Genomic DNA, 18957 nt, shown 5'->3' with positions numbered 1-18957 from the left:
AGTGTTGTCTCTCTCACCTGGGGCGAAGAAAGCCAGATAGAGAACAAGACCCAGTAGGACCACCCAGGAGTAGGAGGTGGGACAGTAGTTATAGGCCCAGTACGTATGGACTCTCAGCTGGGTCGAGTTGGAACACCTAGAATAACATGGTACAAGACAGTTATTGTACTGTAGCAACAGTAGCTATGTTATGGATGGAGGGGTACTATGAGTACAGAATTACAGAAGAACCACTTCTCAAGCCTTCTTCAAAGAGTCTTATTCAACGCCATCTACTAACCCCCTCCATCCCCTTCACAAACGCACAACAAATAAACCCACGCATTCTATGACTCACCTGCCCCCCTGTTGCCCTATGCACAACCACACACTCCCTCCCCTTAGTGCCTCCTGTAAGCTCACCTGCCCCAGGCTGCCTTCTCTGTGGAGGCTGTATTGACAGGTACACAGGATGAGGCGAACAGAGCCGTGCTGTTCTCACGGTAACAGAAGCCACACGCCGGGTCCAGCATACACGGCTCACACAGCCTGGGATCACAGAGGAGGATTGGACAGAGATGTCACATACAGAGACAAGATCCTCGAGGAGGTATAACGGAACACCTTTCCTCTCTGTGACTGGAGAAGATGCTATCTTTAGCTCTTTACTCTGATAACTTGAGAATAATCTATGTGTGTGTGTGTGAGAGCATGTATTTATGTGTGTGTTATGTGTGCGCATCCATGTGCGTGCATGCGCGAGTGTGTAGTGCGGCGAGCATAGGGCAAACCCATTTCAGAGAGTGTGTTCATTCTCAGAGAGTAGCTCTAATGACAGAACAGCAGCCCCATTCCACCTGCCTTAAAGACAAGTCTGTCTTAAACGAGTCTGTCTTAAATGAGTCTGTCTTGTTTGTTGAGTGACGAGAGTGTTCAAAACATTAGGAACACCTTCCTAATATTGAGTTTCACCCCATTTTGCCCTGAGAACAACCTCAATTCGTCAGGGCATGGACTTTACAAGGTATTAAAAGCATTCCACTGGGATGCTGGTCCATGTTGACTCCAATGCCTCCCACTGTTGTGTCAAGTTGGCTGGATGTCCTTTGGTTGGTGAATCATTCTTGATACACACGGGAAACTGTTGAATGTGAAAACCCCAGCAGGGTTGCAGTTCTTGACACACTGTGCCTGGCACCTCCTACCATACCCCGTTCCAAGGCGCTTATGGTGCCTTCGGGAAAGTATTCAGACCCATTTACCTTTCCACATTTTGTTACATTACAGCCTTATTCTAAAATGGATTTAAAAATAAAAGAATAAAATCTCAGCAATCTACATACAACACCTCATAATAACAAAGTGATTAAAGTTTTTTAGAATGTTTGCTAATTTATAAAAAATTTTTAAAAACATACATTATTTACATAAGTATTCAGGCCCTTTGCTATGAGACTCAAAATTGAGCTCAGATGCCTCCTGTTTGCATTGATCATTCTTGAGATGTTTCTACAACTTGATTGGAGTCCACCTGTGGTACATTCAATTGATTGGACATGATTTGGAAAGGCGTACACCAGTCTATATAAGATCCCACAGTTGACAGTGCATGTCAGAGCAGAAAGCAAGCCATTAATTCATTTTTCTTTCAAGCTCTGAGTCAGGATTCTGTCTAGGCACAGATCTGTGGCTGTGAAATGTCTGCAGCATTGATAGTTCCCAAGAACACAGTGGCCTCCCATCATTCTTAAATGAAAGAAGTTTGGAACCACCTCTTCCTAGAGCTGGCCAAACTGAGCATTCGAGAGAGAAGGGCCTTGGTCAGAGAGGTGACCAAGAACCCAATGTTCACTCTGACAGAGCTCCAGAGTTCCTCTGTGGAGATGGGGGAACCTTCCCACAGCACTACACCAATCATGCCTTTATGGAAGAGTGGCCAGACGTAAGCCACTCCTCAGTAAAAGGAAGATGACAGCCCGCTTGGAGTTTGCCAAAAGGCACCTAAACAAGATTCTCTGGTCTGATGAAACCGATATTGAACTCTTTAGCCTGAATGCCAAATGTCACGTCTGGAGGAAACCTGGCACCATCCCTACGGTGAGGCATGGTGGCAGCACCATGCTATGGGGATGTTTTTCAGCGGCAGGGACTGGTAGACTAGTCAAGATCGAGGGAAAGATGAACGGAGCAAAGTACAGAGAGATCCTTGATGAAAACCTGCTCCAGAGTGCTCAGGACCTCATACCGGGGTGAAGGTATACCTTCCAACAGGACAACGACCCTAAGCACACAGCCAAGACAACGCAGGAGCGGCTTTGGGGACAAGTCTCTGAATGTCCTTGATTGGCCCAGCCAGAGCCCGGACTTGAACCCAATCGAACATCTCTGGAGATACCTGAAAACAGCTGTCAGCAACGGTCCCCATCCAACCTGACAGAGCTTGAGAGGATCTGCAGAGATTTCACCTTTATCTAACCAGGTAGGCCAGTTGATAGCAAGTTCTCATTTACAACTGCTACCTGGCCAAGATAAAGCAAAGTAGTGCGACAAAAACAACAACACAGAATTACACATGGGATAAACAAACGTACAGTCAATAACACAATACAAAAATCTGTAAACAGTTTGTGCAAATGAAGTAAGGAGATAAGGCAATAAATAAGCCATAGTGGCGAAGTAATTACAATTTAGCAATTTTTTTATTTTTTTATTTTACCTTTATTTAACCAGGTAGGCAAGTTGAGAACAAGTTCTCATTTACAATTGCGACCTGGCCAAGATAAAGCAAAGCAGTTCGACAGATAAAACGACACAGAGTTACACATGGAGTAAAAACAAACATACAGTCAATAATGCAGTATAAACAAGTCTATATACAATGTGAGCAAATGAGGTGAGAAGGGAGGTAAAGGCAAAAAAGGCCATGATGGCAAAGTAAATACAATATAGCAAGTAAAATACTGGAATGGTAGTTTTGCAATGGAAGAATGTGCAAAGTAGAAATAAAAAATAATGGGGTGCAAAGGAGCAAAATAAATAAATAAATTAAAATTAAATACAGTTGGGAAAGAGGTAGTTGTTTGGGCTAAATTATAGGTGGGCTATGTACAGGTGCAGTAATCTGTGAGCTGCTCTGACAGTTGGTGCTTAAAGCTAGTGAGGGAGATAAGTGTTTCCAGTTTCAGAGATTTTTGTAGTTCGTTCCAGTCATTGGCAGCAGAGAACTGGAAGGAGAGGCGGCCAAAGAAAGAATTGGTTTTGGCGGTGACTAGAGAGATATACCTGCTGGAGCGTGTGCTACAGGTGGGAGATGCTATGGTGACCAGCGAGCTGAGATAAGGGGGGACTTTACCTAGCAGGGTCTTGTAGATGACATGGAGCCAGTGGGTTTGGCGACGAGTATGAAGCGAGGGCCAGCCAACGAGAGCGTACAGGTCGCAATGGTGGGTAGTATATGGGGCTTTGGTGATAAAACGGATTGCACTGTGATAGACTGCATCCAATTTGCTGAGTAGAGTGTTGGAGGCTATTTTCTAAATGACATCGCCGAAGTCAAGGATCGGTAGGATGGTCAGTTTTACAAGGGTATGTTTGGCAGCAGGAGTGAAGGAGGCTTTGTTGCGAAATAGGAAGCCTATTGGGTGGGTGTGGGCATCGATCGGTTGAAGAGGATGCATTTCGTTTTACTAGCATTTAAGAGCACATAAAGAGCAGGCCACGGAAGTGGTGTGGTGTGCCAAGCTTGTAGCATCAGGTGTGCCAAGCTTGTAGCATCATACCCAAGAAGACTCAATGCTGTAATCTCTGCCAAAGGTGCTTCAACAAAGTACTGAGTAAAGGGTCTCAATACGTATGTAAATGTGATATTTTTTTAATAAATAAGTAAAACATTTGAAAACCCCTGTTTTTGCTTATCAGTGTGAGGTATTGTGTGTAGATTGACGAGGGAAAAAACAATTTAAACAATTTAGAATGAGGACGTAACGTAACAAAATGTGGAAAAAGTCAAAGGGTCTGAATACTTTCTGAAGACACTGTAAATATTTTGCCTTGCCCATTCACCTTCTGAATGGCACACACACAGTCCATGTCACAGTTGACTCAAGGCTAAAAAATGATTATTTAACTTGTGTCCTCCCCTTCATCAACACTGATTGAAGTGTAACATTCAGGATTCACCTGGTCAGTCTATGTCATGGAAAGAGCAGGTGTTCCTGTTTTGTACACTCAGTCTACATGCCGGTGTGTAAATTAGGACAGAGAGTGGCACGGACTTTCAGAAGGCAGACAGGGTCTCTTTCTCTCTCTCGTTCACTCTCTCTCTCCATCCTTTCCAAGAACAGAGACCCAACCCCTGTTGCACTGCCGCTAATGGAATCTGTTGTTAAAGTTTAAATGAACCCCTGATAGAATAAAAAAAATGCTCAGAGCAGAGAGATTAGAATAATCTGCTAGGTAAGTGTTCAGAAACATGTACAGCATGTACAATTAGATCGCATAATAACATTAATTTAGTCCTCGATGGAAGAACAGGAAAATGTATTAAGAAACAAACCCACACACCATATTGGTCGTGTAAAATTTGTATTTGTATTTATTATGGATCCCCATTAGCTGCTGCCTCTTCCAGGAGTCCAGTTATACATTTTAAAAACATTACAATACATTTATAAGAGATTCCACAACATATTAAGTGTGTGCCCTCAGGCCCCTACCCTACTACCACATATCTATAATGTGTGTGTATAGTGCGTATGTTATCATGTGTTTGTATGCATATGTCTATGTTTGTGTTGCTTCACAGTCCCCGTTGTTCCATAAGGTGTATTTTTAACCTGTTTTCTTGTCTAATTTTACTGCTTGCATGAGTTACTTGATGTGGAATAGAGTTCCATGTAATACTGTGCGCCTCCCATAGTCTGTTCTGGAATTGGGGACAGTAACAAGACCTCTGGTGGCATGTCTTGTGTGGTATGCATTGGTGCATTCAGCATGTTAATACCTCTAACAAATACAAGTAGTGATGAAGTCAATCTCTCCTCCACTTTGAGCCAGGTGAGATTGGCATGTATATTATTAATGTTAGCTCTCTGTGTACATCCAAGGGCCAGCCATACTGAGACAACCACTGACTGAACAGTAGTCCAGGCACGACAAAACTAGGGCCTGTAGGACCTGCATTGTCGATAATGCTGTTAAGAATGCAGAGCAGTGCTTTAATATAGACAGACTTCTCCCCATCCTAGCTAGCTACTGTTGTATCAATGTGTTATGTCCACAACTCGCTTAATTTAGATTTAGTTGAGGTTTAGGGTTTAGTGAATGATTTGTCCCAAATACAATGCTTTAAGTTTTTGAAATATTTAGGACTAACATATTCCTTGCCAGCCATTCAGTGTCGCTGTCATTTCAGTCGCTGTGGTAGCTGTTGTGTATAGTGTTGAGTTATCCGCATACATAGACACACTGGCTTTACTCAAAGCCAGTGGCATGTCATTAGTAAAGATTTTTTTAAAGAAAGGGGCCTAAACAGCTGCCCTGGGGAATTCCTGATTCTACCTGAATTTTGTTGGAGAGGCTCCCAATAAAGAATACCCTCATTAGTGACGATGTTTTAATTCATGGTGGCTCAGGTTCATATTGAGACTTTTTTTTTTACTCCTGCATGTAACATTAAAGTGATGTACATATGTCAATGTTACCTTCAGAATATATATATATATTTTTAACCCCCCTTTTTCTCCCCAATTTCATCATATCCAATAACGATCTTGTCTCCTGACTGCAACTCCCCAACGGGCTCGGGAGAGGCGAAGGTTGAGTCATGCGTCCTCCTTAACACCCACCCGCTTAACCCGGAAGCCAGCCGCCCCATTGTGAGGAAACACCGTTCAACTGACAACCGAAGTCAGGCTGCAGGTGCCCGGCCTGCCACAAGGAGTCGCTAGAGCGTGATGAACCAAGTAAAGCCCCCCCCCCCGGCCAAACCCTCCCTTAACCCGGATGACGCTGGGCCAATTGTGCGCCACCCTATGGGACTCCCGGTCACCGCCGGTTGTGTTACAGGCTGGGATCAACCTCAGGTCTGTAGTGACACCTCAAGCACTGCGATACAGTGCCTTAGACCCCTGCGCCACTCGGGAGGCCCCCCATAACATGAAAAGTAATTATATTCAGAATATTACGGAATACACAGTATTGTGTTGCACAGTAGACTACAGTGCAGATAGAGTACAGTATAATACAGTAGTAGAGTAGGGAGTACTCACAGGTGTCTGTTGCAGGTGGAGTTGACCATTGAGGGGTCAGTGGGGTGGAGGGTGACAGGAGGGGTGTGTTGGGCAGACAGCAGAAACCCAATGGCCAGCAGAGACAGACTCAGACATGTTCCTAGGAGAAAACACATACAGTCTAACCAAACAGTGTACTGCTTTGCACAGAATATGGGTTACTACTACTACTACTGTCTGTTTAGTTACATGTATTACAATTTCATGTAATACTGTAATTTCACGTAGTCCATGTAATTCCATTCAAATCTGTCTGTGGAACTAACTGGGAAACGCATACTGGGATCCAGTATGTCATCAATTCACACACACTAAATGTGACTCTGAATCATCAGAATCCATACAATTATCTTTACCCTGACCCTCTGACCCTTACCGATGATGCTCCCCAGTGTGAGTTTCCTGCGGCCAACCCTCTCCACTAGCCACACCCCCAGGAGGGTGAACAGAAAGTTGGTGAAGGCTGTGACCCCGGCCAACCAGATGGCCAGCTTGTCATCCCGCACTCCCGACATCTGCAGGATGGTGGCGCCGTAGTACCTGTACATAGAGGAGAGGGTGTTTCATCAGTCAACAGAACCATAGAGAAAGAGAGCGAATTTGGCACAGAGATACAATGTATCTCTATGGTGGTGCTGCAGTACCTGCACACAGAGGACAGGATATGGTCATCATCAATCACCACATGGCTACCATATAAAGACACTAGCTGGACGCCATGTTGATGCACAAAGACAATAGGGTGGTGGCCACTATCTGGCTATGCTGGAAAGAACAGCCAGGAAGTAATGTCCTTCTGGAATGGCCATCTACAGACTATTGAGGACAGGACAGGAAACCCAAAGGTCATTACGATTGTCTGTTGTATTGCATTGGATTGTCCCTCTCATGCCAAGAAAGCTTGGGAGAGCGAGATATAAGTAGGAAACAGATTGAAAGAGACAGATCACCATGTGCTAATGATTCTCTCCGTAGAGAAGAGGTACACTCCATTATGTTCTTGAGTTGAGTGGCCACCAATCAACCACTGGTAAAGCAATCAACCTGAGATAGACACAATGAGCCAAGTCCCAATCCATCCACCCCATCCACTCTTGTATCTGCCGTGTCCCAAATGGCACCCGAATCGCTAAATAGTGCACTACTTTTGACCAGGACCCATAGGGCTCTGGACAAAGGTAGTGCACTATGTAGGGAATAGGGTGCCATTTGCAACACAAACACTCTGGTGTCACTGTCTAATTAAAGTGCCACCTTTCTGCCTGGATGCTGCTGAACTCTGCTTCACTTAGGAAAATTACACCTCATCAAGCTCGACAGACAGGGCCTCTAAACACTCTCTCCTTGACATGCTTCATTTCTAGGGGACCAGGTGATATAGACGGTGGAGGAAGATCCTAGTCCTGAGAGCTGCTCAAGGTAGAAGTTGCCACAGATCTTGATTCCCCTACAGTGGCTGAAAAAATATTGGACCGTATATCAGTGGTTAAGGGAAACTAGACCCCTCTCTGATCAACTCTCTCCCAGCTTCACAAGGCAGCACCCCAGCCTCTGTAGAAAAACACTTACTCTCCAGGCTAAACGAGAAAATACAGGCACTCGGAATGCAACGCAACGATTCTCACCCAAAAAAGACGAGAGATTCATTCATTCAAAAGTTTAAAAAATAAAAGACCGTCCTTCGCGTTCTCTCTCTCGCTCCCTCACTTTTTCACTCATTCTCTGCAGGGAGCCGTGAATTAGCATTTTGTTTTTCAATCTCTTGAAAAGCATCTGCACCCGTCGACTCTTTTTCAAAACAAAACACTCCTACCGACTGCCTATTTGCATAAATCTTTCCTTTAGTCAAGTCAGCCAACATGTTTCTCAACTTGAGTCGAAGTTCAACACTTCAGAGTTAAAGTACAGGTGTAAGGGGTCATGAGGACCACATACATGGTCAATAAATATACTAATCAAGCAAAGCCTTTGAAAAAAACTGAGCCCATAGCACTGGCAATAGCCGGATGTGGCGATGTAACAACGTGTTGGGCGGATGGAAGGCAACAAAGCCGCCTGATTTCTGTCTCGCCTCGCTGAGGCTTTCAATCTCAGTATGCATCTGCCCACACACACACACACACTCACGGAAACACAGTATGACTGATAAGGGGTTTGTAGTAGCAGCGGGTGTAAAATCTCTCCGCAGTAGAGGCTCTCTAAGCTCCATCTCAGGTTTGAATCAGATTGATTAAGAAGCAGCAAGGCCAGCCGGAAAGGAAGCACAGCTCACATTTAACCAGCCCAGACAGATACCCTGTGCTCTGACAGAACATAGCATCACCACATCCACAACAAACATGATGTAACCAGCTACACAGAGCGCTGTAAACACTACATAAGTGTACTTGGAAGCACTTCCAGCACAGCATCCAAATACTGCCATAATACAGACGATTGGGTGGTAACCACATGGTGCTAGTTAAAAATCAGAGTTTCAAACAGCCAAAGTGTGTGTATCTTTAGGTTCTGACTACACTCCAGAAATATGGAATAAAACCGATTTATTTCTGTGGGTGAGACCCCCTGCCAGGCCACTTGCAGAGGGAAGAATGAACCTTCCCCAGTCCCTGTTAACGATGATGATGCAGGCTCATTCTTGGACTCTCGGGGAGCTCACAGTCCAATTATATAAATTACACTGCCCGCAAAAACATTCTACAGGTGATGAGATGGGCAAATGGCAATAATGCTGTAGATTGTAGATAAGAGCCTGTGCTAATTGAAATGTCTGTGTTCAATTTGTTATGAAATGTAATACATTTTAGACCAGGGTAACTACTCTGAACTGGACACAGCTGGCAGTACATTTGTCATGTCTGGAAGGTCTCAGACACGCAATAAAGCTGTCGTATATAAAAACCCTATTAAAATGATATGTATGACGACCGGAGCGGACGAGAAGTCTGAAGTTCTGTAGCCAAAACGATTAATCCAACACAACTAAGAGGCACTAGGACGGTATTCATGACCACAGTAAAATTCTACGTGACTGTTGAATCAGGGTAATCTCTTCTTATGCACTCTGGACAGGCTGTACCACAACCGGTCGTGATTGGGAGTCCCATAAGGCGGCGCACAATTGGCCCAGCGCCGTCCGGGTTTGGCCGGTGTAGGCCGTCATTGTAAATAAGAATTTGTTCTTAACTGACTTGCCTAGTTAAATAAAGGTTCAATTAATATGTTAGTAGTACCCAACTCGCTAATGATAATCAGGTCCTAATGGCCTAGGACTCAGGACTCTACTGTCCCTCTATCATGTCCTAATGGTCTCATACTCAGGGCTCTGTTGTCCCTCTAAACACTCTGACATAAATGCGAATGCAATCTAAAAATCACATCAAACACATCATCAAAACAGTATGTGCTTTTAAAACTCACCTCACTGTGATGATCAATTTGAAGAAAGAAGTTCAACAACAGGTTAATTCAAAACACCCATATGCATATTATAGCTTATGCATAGGCATAGGCCTATATATGAGTCCAAGCCCAAAAGAAAAGCTGAATGAAAATAATGATTGTGCCTTTATACAATACATAGCCTACCGCATAGTAGACATGGCAGAAAAACATTTTTAAAATACTGATTTAAGATATCTTTGGTACATAATTGGTCTAGCCTAATTAAACAAATTCAGAGTAGGCCTACAATTATAGTGAATTTGTATTTTATTTTGAATAGCTTAGTAATTGGGCATTTTTGTATGTTTTGATAATTAATAGGCTGACACATGACCTTTAACTACAGAATATCTCACCACCATGCTTCTCCATCTCCTCCCCACTCTCCTTCATTCCTTTCTCCAGTGTGCAGAGAGGGGCTGTCAACAGTTTAATGAAATAGCACGTTTCATTGTGAAAACATGTTTCTATCGATGTTCCCGAACAGATTTCGCTTTCCCAAATGAAGCACTGGGTAGGTGCAGGAATAAGGTTGGAGAGCCCATGGCATGCAGAGTTTGGGAGGAATATCACCTGTCGTGTGGAAAAATAACCTGAGTAGCCTATGAGTGAAACAAACCGGCCCTTATTCACTATTCGAGAGCATACGGATTCAATTAATTTTTTCTCTTGCCCCGATTCCTGCCCATTTGATAATGGGTAATTCTAAATTGAAAAACAAATTTGACATATTATTAAAGACAATATTATATTGTGAATAGTCTGATGGGTGAAAATATGATCACTTGATGAGAGAACGGTATGTGCGGCCTACGGCAAGGAACAGAGCACAAGCTTTTTCCACGACTTTCTCAAATCCTCAACAGCCCGAAGTCGCATCATGCAGAGCCCATATATGTGTTGATTTCTAAGACATTCTAAGGTTTGTATCATTCACACCAAAAGTTGCCAAATAACTCTAAATCTAGCATATAGGACCTGTTTCAAATGATCACTTTTACGCTCAACATAGCCACTTCATATGCGGACTCTCGCTGTGGAATGGGAAAAATATCCTTTCTATTTTATTCAGCCACGTTCAGTTATATTCTTCTTAGTATAAATCATATAATATAAAATAATATCAAGGGACTTATGAGCATATCTTCTCTGCTAAATGAACAAGCCTACAGCTTATGGCATGGCTCATAGCCAGATAACATACAGTAGGCCGACTCATATTCTGTTCTTCCGGAATACATTTTCTTCATATCATAATGTTTCTTTAGACAGACATTCCTAAAATAAATAATAGATGCACTGTGACGGTGTATATTCAATTGATTTACTATACTTTCTTAAAATGTAAATGTTCCAACGGCAGCATTAGCAGCTTTTTTGTGTGGAGGCCTTGAGAAAATTTTTATTGAACCTTTATTTAAATAGGCAAGTCAGTTAAGAACAAATTCTTATTTACAATGACGTCCTAACCCGGCCAAACACTAACCCAGACGACACTGGGCCAAATGTGCCCCGCCCTATGGGACTCCCAATCACAGCCGGTTGTGATACAGCCTGGAATCGAACTAGGGTCTGTAGTGACGCCTCTAGCACTGAAATGCAGTGCCTTAGACAGCTGCGCCACTCGGGAGCCCTGCTAAATGTGTTTACTTGTTTATGTTAATTAACAGTTCATTACCGTGAGAGCGTAGTCTTTTGCATGACAATAACTGGCGGACAAAATATCAAGACCGACACAGCCCTACAGTCAGACTTCGTGCAGATCTTCGTGTGCCAGTAAAAGCCCACCCTTATTTTGCTTCCTGTCTATGTGGGTAAAAAACATTGGTAAGATGAGAGAAAGAGAAAGAAAGAGAGAGAGGGAATAAAGAAAAGAGGAGAGAATTCTTGTTCTCAGTATGGGAGGAGAAAAAAAAAGTTATCTGGAAGCCTGTTCCATTCACCATGGTAACCACCATCTTTAATAAGTGACATCTAGCAATAGGTCAGCGATATGCCATGGACATGTTCAATTACAACCATCTAATACACTCTTCCGCACCCCACACACGCACACCCTTCTACGCCTGAATGGTAACTTCACAGTGGAGAGACAAAACAAATCATCACAAAAACAAGAAACTCCTACTTGAGATGTGAAGTAAAAAGTCGAAGACAAACATTGGCTGACTGACTGGGTTAGACACAAGCTGGCTCTTGAAAACCAAAACATAGAAGGTGACATGGTAGACTGTAGATTGTGTTAATACACAAAAACACAACAACAACAGCAACTTTGACAAGATCCCAGTGTGTCACCAACACTGACCCCTTGACCTTCTCCAAAAGGATGCACAGGTACAAGATGGAGGTTATATAACAGAGTGGCTGTGTCCGAAATGGCACCCTCTTCACTATCGGCTCCGATCAAAAGTAGTGCACTATATAGGGAATAGGGTGCCATTTCAGATTGTGCCAGTGGCTGTATGTGATGTGAGAGGAGCAGGCAGAAGGTGTGAAATGGCCTTCAGAATCTCTTTTCTGAAAATGGGACCTGCGCTGCTGTAGATTCCCTTCACACGTTTCTCCTCTCTCCACTCTGGCATGAAGACAAGGTGACGACAAAGATGTCAGAGAGAGGGGAGGAAGAGAAAGTGGAGGAGGGGAAAGAGGGTGATGAGGTGAAGCATGAGGAATGGAATGGAAAGGCGGAAGAGAGAAGGAGGGAAGTGGTGTCTGAAAGAGATATGCTTATGGGCACTCACCTCTGAAGCTTGGGCACATGGGCAAAAGAGAGGTAGGTGGATGAAAGGAATACAAGAGAGGAGTGGGACTGTGTGTGACCTGGAGTTAATCACATGGTCAGAAAGAAGTCCCGTACGATAAATTCTACCACCTCTCCTCCTTCTCCCTCTCTTCATCCTCCTCATCCCTCTGCTCCCCTCTCACCTCTCTCTGACTACCTGCCTTGCTCCAGCCCATTTCGCTCTAAAGGTGAGAGGGACATAAGTTGTTCACTAACGGCTGACATTTACAAATGCACCACTGGAGCTCCATTGAATATGCACCCGATTGAAAAGGATTAAAGAGGGAAAGAGAGAGCAAGCTGAAAAGCCCACTCCATCCCAGGAGATAGAGAATGCGTCCCAAATAGCACCCCATTTCTTATACAGCGTACTACTTTTGACCAGGGCTGATAGGGCCCTGGTCAAAAGTAGTGCAATATATATATATAGAATAGGGTGCTATTTGGGACACAAGCAGAGATAGATACTTGGGGGGGGGGTCTAAGGTCCCAGGGAACAATACCTACCCTATCACAGCTCCTTTGAAGCTGGCTACGCTGATAGCTGACCTAAAGGCAAACAATATGATATTGTCTGGAAAGGTCATGATGGCCTGATCGTTAAAGCGGATGGATGCATTGGTAGCCTCAATGTGACACGAGGAGTGTGTGTTTGTGTATGTGTGTGTGTGTGTGTGTGTGTGTGTGTGCCAACTCAAATAACATTTTATTGGTCACATACACTGTTTACAGCAGATATAAAGAGTTATACTAGCTCCCACAACATTGCAGTAAAGTAATCAATAACAATAATAGGAGTAAAATAAATACTAATTGACTAATGATAATAATAATAGTATAGGTAGTATCCATATTAATAGCCTGATATGTACACAATATGATATAGAGTATAGATAATGAATGTGTTACTGCTGTGTCACACATGACCGTATTTACAAATACAGTGAGTAGTATGTGTGTGTAGTGTAGTGTCTTGGTAATGCAGTTGAATACATAGTGTATGCTAAAGCAGCAGAGTGTGTGTGTGTGTGTGTGTGTGTGAGATGCGAGGAGTGAGAGGACCATATCATATCCCTAACCAATAACCACTCATGTCTGTGGGTTCAATGGCAAAATCATTTAAACACATTGATACTCACAGACAGCACACTAACCAGGTAACAATAATGCAATCATATCAATTAACGAGAGGGAGGAGGGATGGGAGAGAGAGAAACAAGAGAGATAGAAAGCATAGGGGCACTCAGAGAGAGAGAGAAATGTCTCCCTTGGGAACTGGCCTATGTCTCTCTTGAAAGGAGATGAATGCATTATCACACTCATGTCTAATGCTGCTGAACGCAGGAGGCGCACAGAGACAGAGTTTTCTAAACATAGAGAACACATACTGCTCAGCCCTGTTCAACTCTACCAACAACACGGTGACGCCTACACACCTCGAAAAGAAAAACGATAACAACTAGGGTCCAGAGTTTGACTGGAAAGGTGGATCAGACGGTAAAAAAACAAAAAAACAAGTACCACAACAAAGTCAAAACAGGCTCTGAAATGAACTGCAACAGCAACAGTAACACACACCACAACAACATAAACTTTGACACACTTAGAGTAGACTATAAAAGGACAATTAGAGAGTCTAAATAACCGGTTGCTGTGGATTAACCCAATGAGGAGGCTCTGTGGGTGTGTGTGTGTGTGTGTGATCAGACAGAATAATATTACCATAGGCTAATTACACACAGCTACGTGATCTGCATAAGCGGCATGAGGCCTTTCTACTACAATAGTCTAAAAGCTGCTTACCAACTATAGGAAATACACAACAGACTGTCATCAGTCATCAAGGGCAATACAAGGGTGACACACATAGAGACAGACACACACACACAAACGACTGGACCTTTACAGCTCTCCTCCCAGGCTGCCCAGCTGAGTCACTAGTTAATTGGCATGTCTCAACATCTCCAAGATGACATTTCTACAGCTGACCATCTGTGTCTGCCAACTGCCCCACGTAAACAAATATTCACACATCAAAACTAAATTACACACTAAAATATGACAAACCAAAAGATGAAGATATAAACAACATCATTTGAAAGGTTACCCTATGCTGGTTAATTCCAAATAATGTATAATTTTGTAGTATAATATGCTGTGGCATATTTCTTACTGAATACAAACTTTGACATATACTGTAAGTAATCAGGTTATCTGTGGACATGAGCATCATGTTGAGACCAGAGTAAGACATGCCCAATGTTCAGTGACATCATCACTAATAGACATGGTCTATTATGGATGGATCAACAACACCTGTGGCCTCTGCTAGTCTGCCAGACAGGATTAGTAGGCCCTCGCTGTACTCTCAGGCTTAACTGCTGGCAGAGGAGAAACAGACAGATGACCTTCCCTCTCGGCCCCTCATTCTCTCATTAATTCTCCTCGTTCCCTTTATCTCCCCCCCCTCTCTCTCTGTCAATTTCTTAATCACTTCACCCTCTATTCTGTCTGTCTGCCTGCCTGCATGCCTCTCTCTACCTCCCTCCGCCTCTCTCCCTCCTTCTTTACCCCCCCTCTCTCTCTCTCTCTTACAGTGACATTTACGTGCTGGATAATGTGGCTAATCGTTATGATTCCAGATCTAATAAGAAGAGGACACATCCTCACTGACAAGACAGGCTAGTTCATCATTTTTCCTCATTGTGGCTCACAATGACAGACAGACAGACGGGCAGAGCCAGAGAGAGAGAGCCAGAGAGCCAGAGAGAGAGAGAGAGCCAGAGAGAGAGAGAGAGCCAGAGAGAGAGAGAGAGCCAGAGAGAGAGAGAGAGCCAGAAGAGAGAGAGAGAGAGAAGAGAGAGAGAGAGAGAGAGAGAGAGAGAGAGAGAGAGAGAGAGAGAGAGAGAGAGAGAAGAGAGAGAGAGAGAGAGAGAGAGAGAGAGAGAGAGAGAGAGAGAGAGAGAGAGAGAGAGAGAGAGAGAGAGAGAGAGAGAGAGAGAGAGAGAGAGAGAGAGAGAGAGAGAGAGAGAGAGAGAGAGAGAGAGAGAGAGAGAGAGAGAGAGAGAGAGAGAGAGAGAGAGAGAGAGAGAGAGAGAGAGAGAGAGAGAGAGAGAGAGAGAGAGAGAGAGAGAGAGAGAGAGAGAGAGAGAGAGAGAGAGAGAGAGAGAGAGAAGGAGAGAGAGAGAGAGAGAGAGAGAGAGAGAGAGAGAGAGAGAGAGAGAGAGAGAGAGAGAGAAGAGAGAGAGAGAGAGAGAGAGAGAGATGAGAGAGAGAGAGAGAGAGAGAGAGGGGAGAGAGAGAGAGAGAGAGAGAAGAGAGAGGAGAGAGAGAGAGAGAGAGAGAGAGAGAGAGAGAGAGAGAGAGAGAGAGAGAGAGAGAGAGAGAGAGAGAGAGAGAGAGAGAGAGAGAGAGAGAGAGAGAGAGAGAGAGAGAGAGAGAGAGAGAGAGAGAGAGAGAGAGAGAGAGAGAAGAGAGAGAGAGAGAGAGAGGAGAGAGAGAGAGAGAGAGAGAGAGGAGAGAGAGAGAGAGAGAGAGAGAGAGAGAGAGAGAGAGAGAGAGAGAGAGAGGCCTGCAAGGAACCACAAACATATCCCAAACAAATCAATATCTCAAACTGCCATACAATCAGCACATGTCCCGGTAGACCTTTAGTCCATGAGAGATATGGATCAACACATCTCTCATCCCGACGCTCTCTGGCAGGTGGGGGACGTTAATCCGACAGCACTCTGAGTTCAGTTCACAACAACGTCTGTGTTTACTGTGCATACGTGCATGCTCGTGTCTATGAGTCCACTATAGGAGTGTGCCTGAGAGAGTCCGGGAGGAATCGAAGCTGGGGTGTTGACGGAATGTGCAACAGCATCTAGAGTCATCTCTTCATGACAGGGTCTGAACAAAGAAAGAGGTACTCAGAGTGAGTGACAGGATTCATACCAAATGAAACTCTTCCAAAGCACCTTAGGAAGAAGAATCACGATGTCTCATTTGAGGGCAGAGGACGGGTGAGTGACACAGACAGGACAAAGGATGAGGGACTGTCTCTCCATATACTCCTTAGCCAGCTGAGACAATCTTGGGCTGGGCAGGGAAACAATGAGTGTCTCTGTGTGACTGCCCTGAACCATTGAACCTATCTGGGCTGGGGCTGGTTTGGTGAGGAGGGAGTGACACATAGGCATGTGTCCCACGTCGGATCCCACTGAGACAGACAACCCATCAACCTGATTTGTTGTCACTCGGCTGTCTCTGCCACCACCTCTGGCTTTACAAATTACCAGAGGGAAGAGGTAAACACAGCAACGGACCAAAACACACGCAAGCTACCTTAACAGACTCACACAAACATATGTACACACACAAACACACGCAAGCTACCTAAACAGACTCACACACACATACGTACACACACAAACACACGCAAGCTACCTTAACAGACTCACACACACATACGTACACACACAAACACACGCAAGCTACCTTGACTCACACACACACGTACACACACAAACTTAAAACCTTGGTTATCACCCACACGCACGTACGCACACACAAACACACGCTAGCACGCACGCACACCGAACCAAACCTACACCCACGCACACCCACTCGTCCTTTTCCTCTCACCTCGAATGGTTGCTTAGCAACAGCACATATTGCAAGATTGTTTACAATGCCCAGAATATGCTTGAGCTCAGGGGGATGAGAGAAAGCTAGACGATGCAATCTCACTTGAGATGGAAATAAAGATTCAATGGTTTAGCACCTTACAGGCACAAAGGAAATTCAGCGAGCGATTGACCCTGAAAAGTGCATAAAAGTGCACGAAGCATTAACAGCATATCAATCACACAGGTGTGGCGCTGTGAACTATCTGTGATCCTGCATGTAATTGTCTAAGTGTTGACTGGACCGCTGAACTGGTATTCGACATGAGTCGGAGGGCCGTGTAAGCCCACTAAGTTAAAGGCTATAGGCATGTTACCGTCCCACTCACATGACGGAGTTGATCCTGTAAATATGAATGTAGCTTATTCAAAAGCATGTTACCTCACTGAGCTGTAGCTTAGGCATGTTAGTCCACCGAACTTGCACAATTGCCTTGGTTTGTGGGAGCCGAAACGGCGCACAGGAGCCGGAGCAGATCTCCTGTTTCGGTAGGGTGAGGCAGCTTGATGTACAAGTACACACCCTGGACAGGACGCTAGTCTAGTCAGATCAAATCAAAATCACATTTTATTTGTCACATGCGCCAAATACAACAAGTGAAGACCTTACAGTGAAATGCTGCCTTGCTCTTTCCCAACATGCAGAGTTAAATAAGACAAATCTCCTTAATGTGGAAAATCTAACCAACAAGTTTCCAAGTTATTCGCCATGTGTACAGGACACAACAGGCGTAAAACAGTACCGTGAAATGTTTACTTGCGAGCTCTTTCCCAACAGTGCAGAAAAAAACTAAGAAAAAGGACACGAGGAACAGGAAGATAAGATTTAAAAAACACGAGAATACAAGTATATACAGATCAGTGCCAGTACCATATCCAATGTGCAAGGGGCAACTCAGGCCACTAAGATACTAAAGGCTGTGTACTCACATGACAGTGTTGATCCCAGAGAGCTGTTGGAACATCTGTAGTCCACATCCCACCAGGAGTGCTCTCCGTGTGGGGGGGTAGGTCAGCATCCTCCAGATCACAGGGCCATCTTGGACACACACACACACACACACCACACACACACACACACACACACACACACACACACACACACACACACACACACACACACACACACACACACACACACACACATACACACACAGGAGCAGAGGTTAGAATAGACCTTTTGATCATCATCAGCCTATCAACGGACAAACACAACACACATGAAACAGGCCAACAGCGATACCAACAAGTGGCTGAAGTTAGTTCTGTTCGGTCTGAAAGTAAAGTTGTGTCTGAGGCAGCAGCAGAAGCCAGCAGGCTTATAGCTGAGACCTTCAAACAGAGACTCCAGGGAGTACCACTCATAATAGGACAGAACGTCTGGACAGGTATGCAGAGCTTTGATAAAGAGACACACACTGACACACTCACACACACTCACACACAAGAATGGACAAATATGGACACACACACACAGACACAGTTACACAGACGCACGCTGACAAACACAGACAAACACACACATACACACAGTGTTGGAGGGGAGCAGCTGTGAGTGGGTGGATGCTCGCTGGGCTGGGAAGAGCTCCTTTAGCTCCCAGACAGGCTGAACACACACACACACACACACACGCACAGCTACCGGACAGCGCCCCACTGAAACAGAAAACACTCTCCCCAGGACCAGTCACAGCAGGATCTCCCGAGAACCAATCAACACTGACCGAGCCACTCTGCATCCAGCCACACTCCCCGGGGGGGACCAATCAAATCACGCTGTTCTTCCCAG

General features: G+C 44.5%; 1 protein-coding gene across 1 annotated transcript in view; it reads right to left on the bottom strand.

The window, feature by feature from the left end:
- slc2a13a (solute carrier family 2 member 13a) overlaps positions 1-18957 on the bottom strand; it is a 70702-nt gene that overhangs the window by 3392 nt on the left and 48353 nt on the right. The window contains exons 4-8 of the mRNA XM_020452213.2: positions 18099-18207; positions 6646-6809; positions 6249-6369; positions 403-528; positions 18-136 (exon numbers count right to left, since the gene is read on the bottom strand). Of these exons, the coding sequence (XP_020307802.1) occupies positions 18-136; positions 403-528; positions 6249-6369; positions 6646-6809; positions 18099-18207 (639 nt within the window). The remainder of the gene's footprint in view (positions 1-17; positions 137-402; positions 529-6248; positions 6370-6645; positions 6810-18098; positions 18208-18957) is intronic.

This window comes from Oncorhynchus kisutch, linkage group LG19 (assembly GCF_002021735.2).
Source record: "Oncorhynchus kisutch isolate 150728-3 linkage group LG19, Okis_V2, whole genome shotgun sequence".
Classification (NCBI taxonomy): Eukaryota; Metazoa; Chordata; class Actinopteri; order Salmoniformes; family Salmonidae; genus Oncorhynchus; species Oncorhynchus kisutch.
This window is presented reverse-complemented; position numbering and strand designations above follow the sequence as displayed.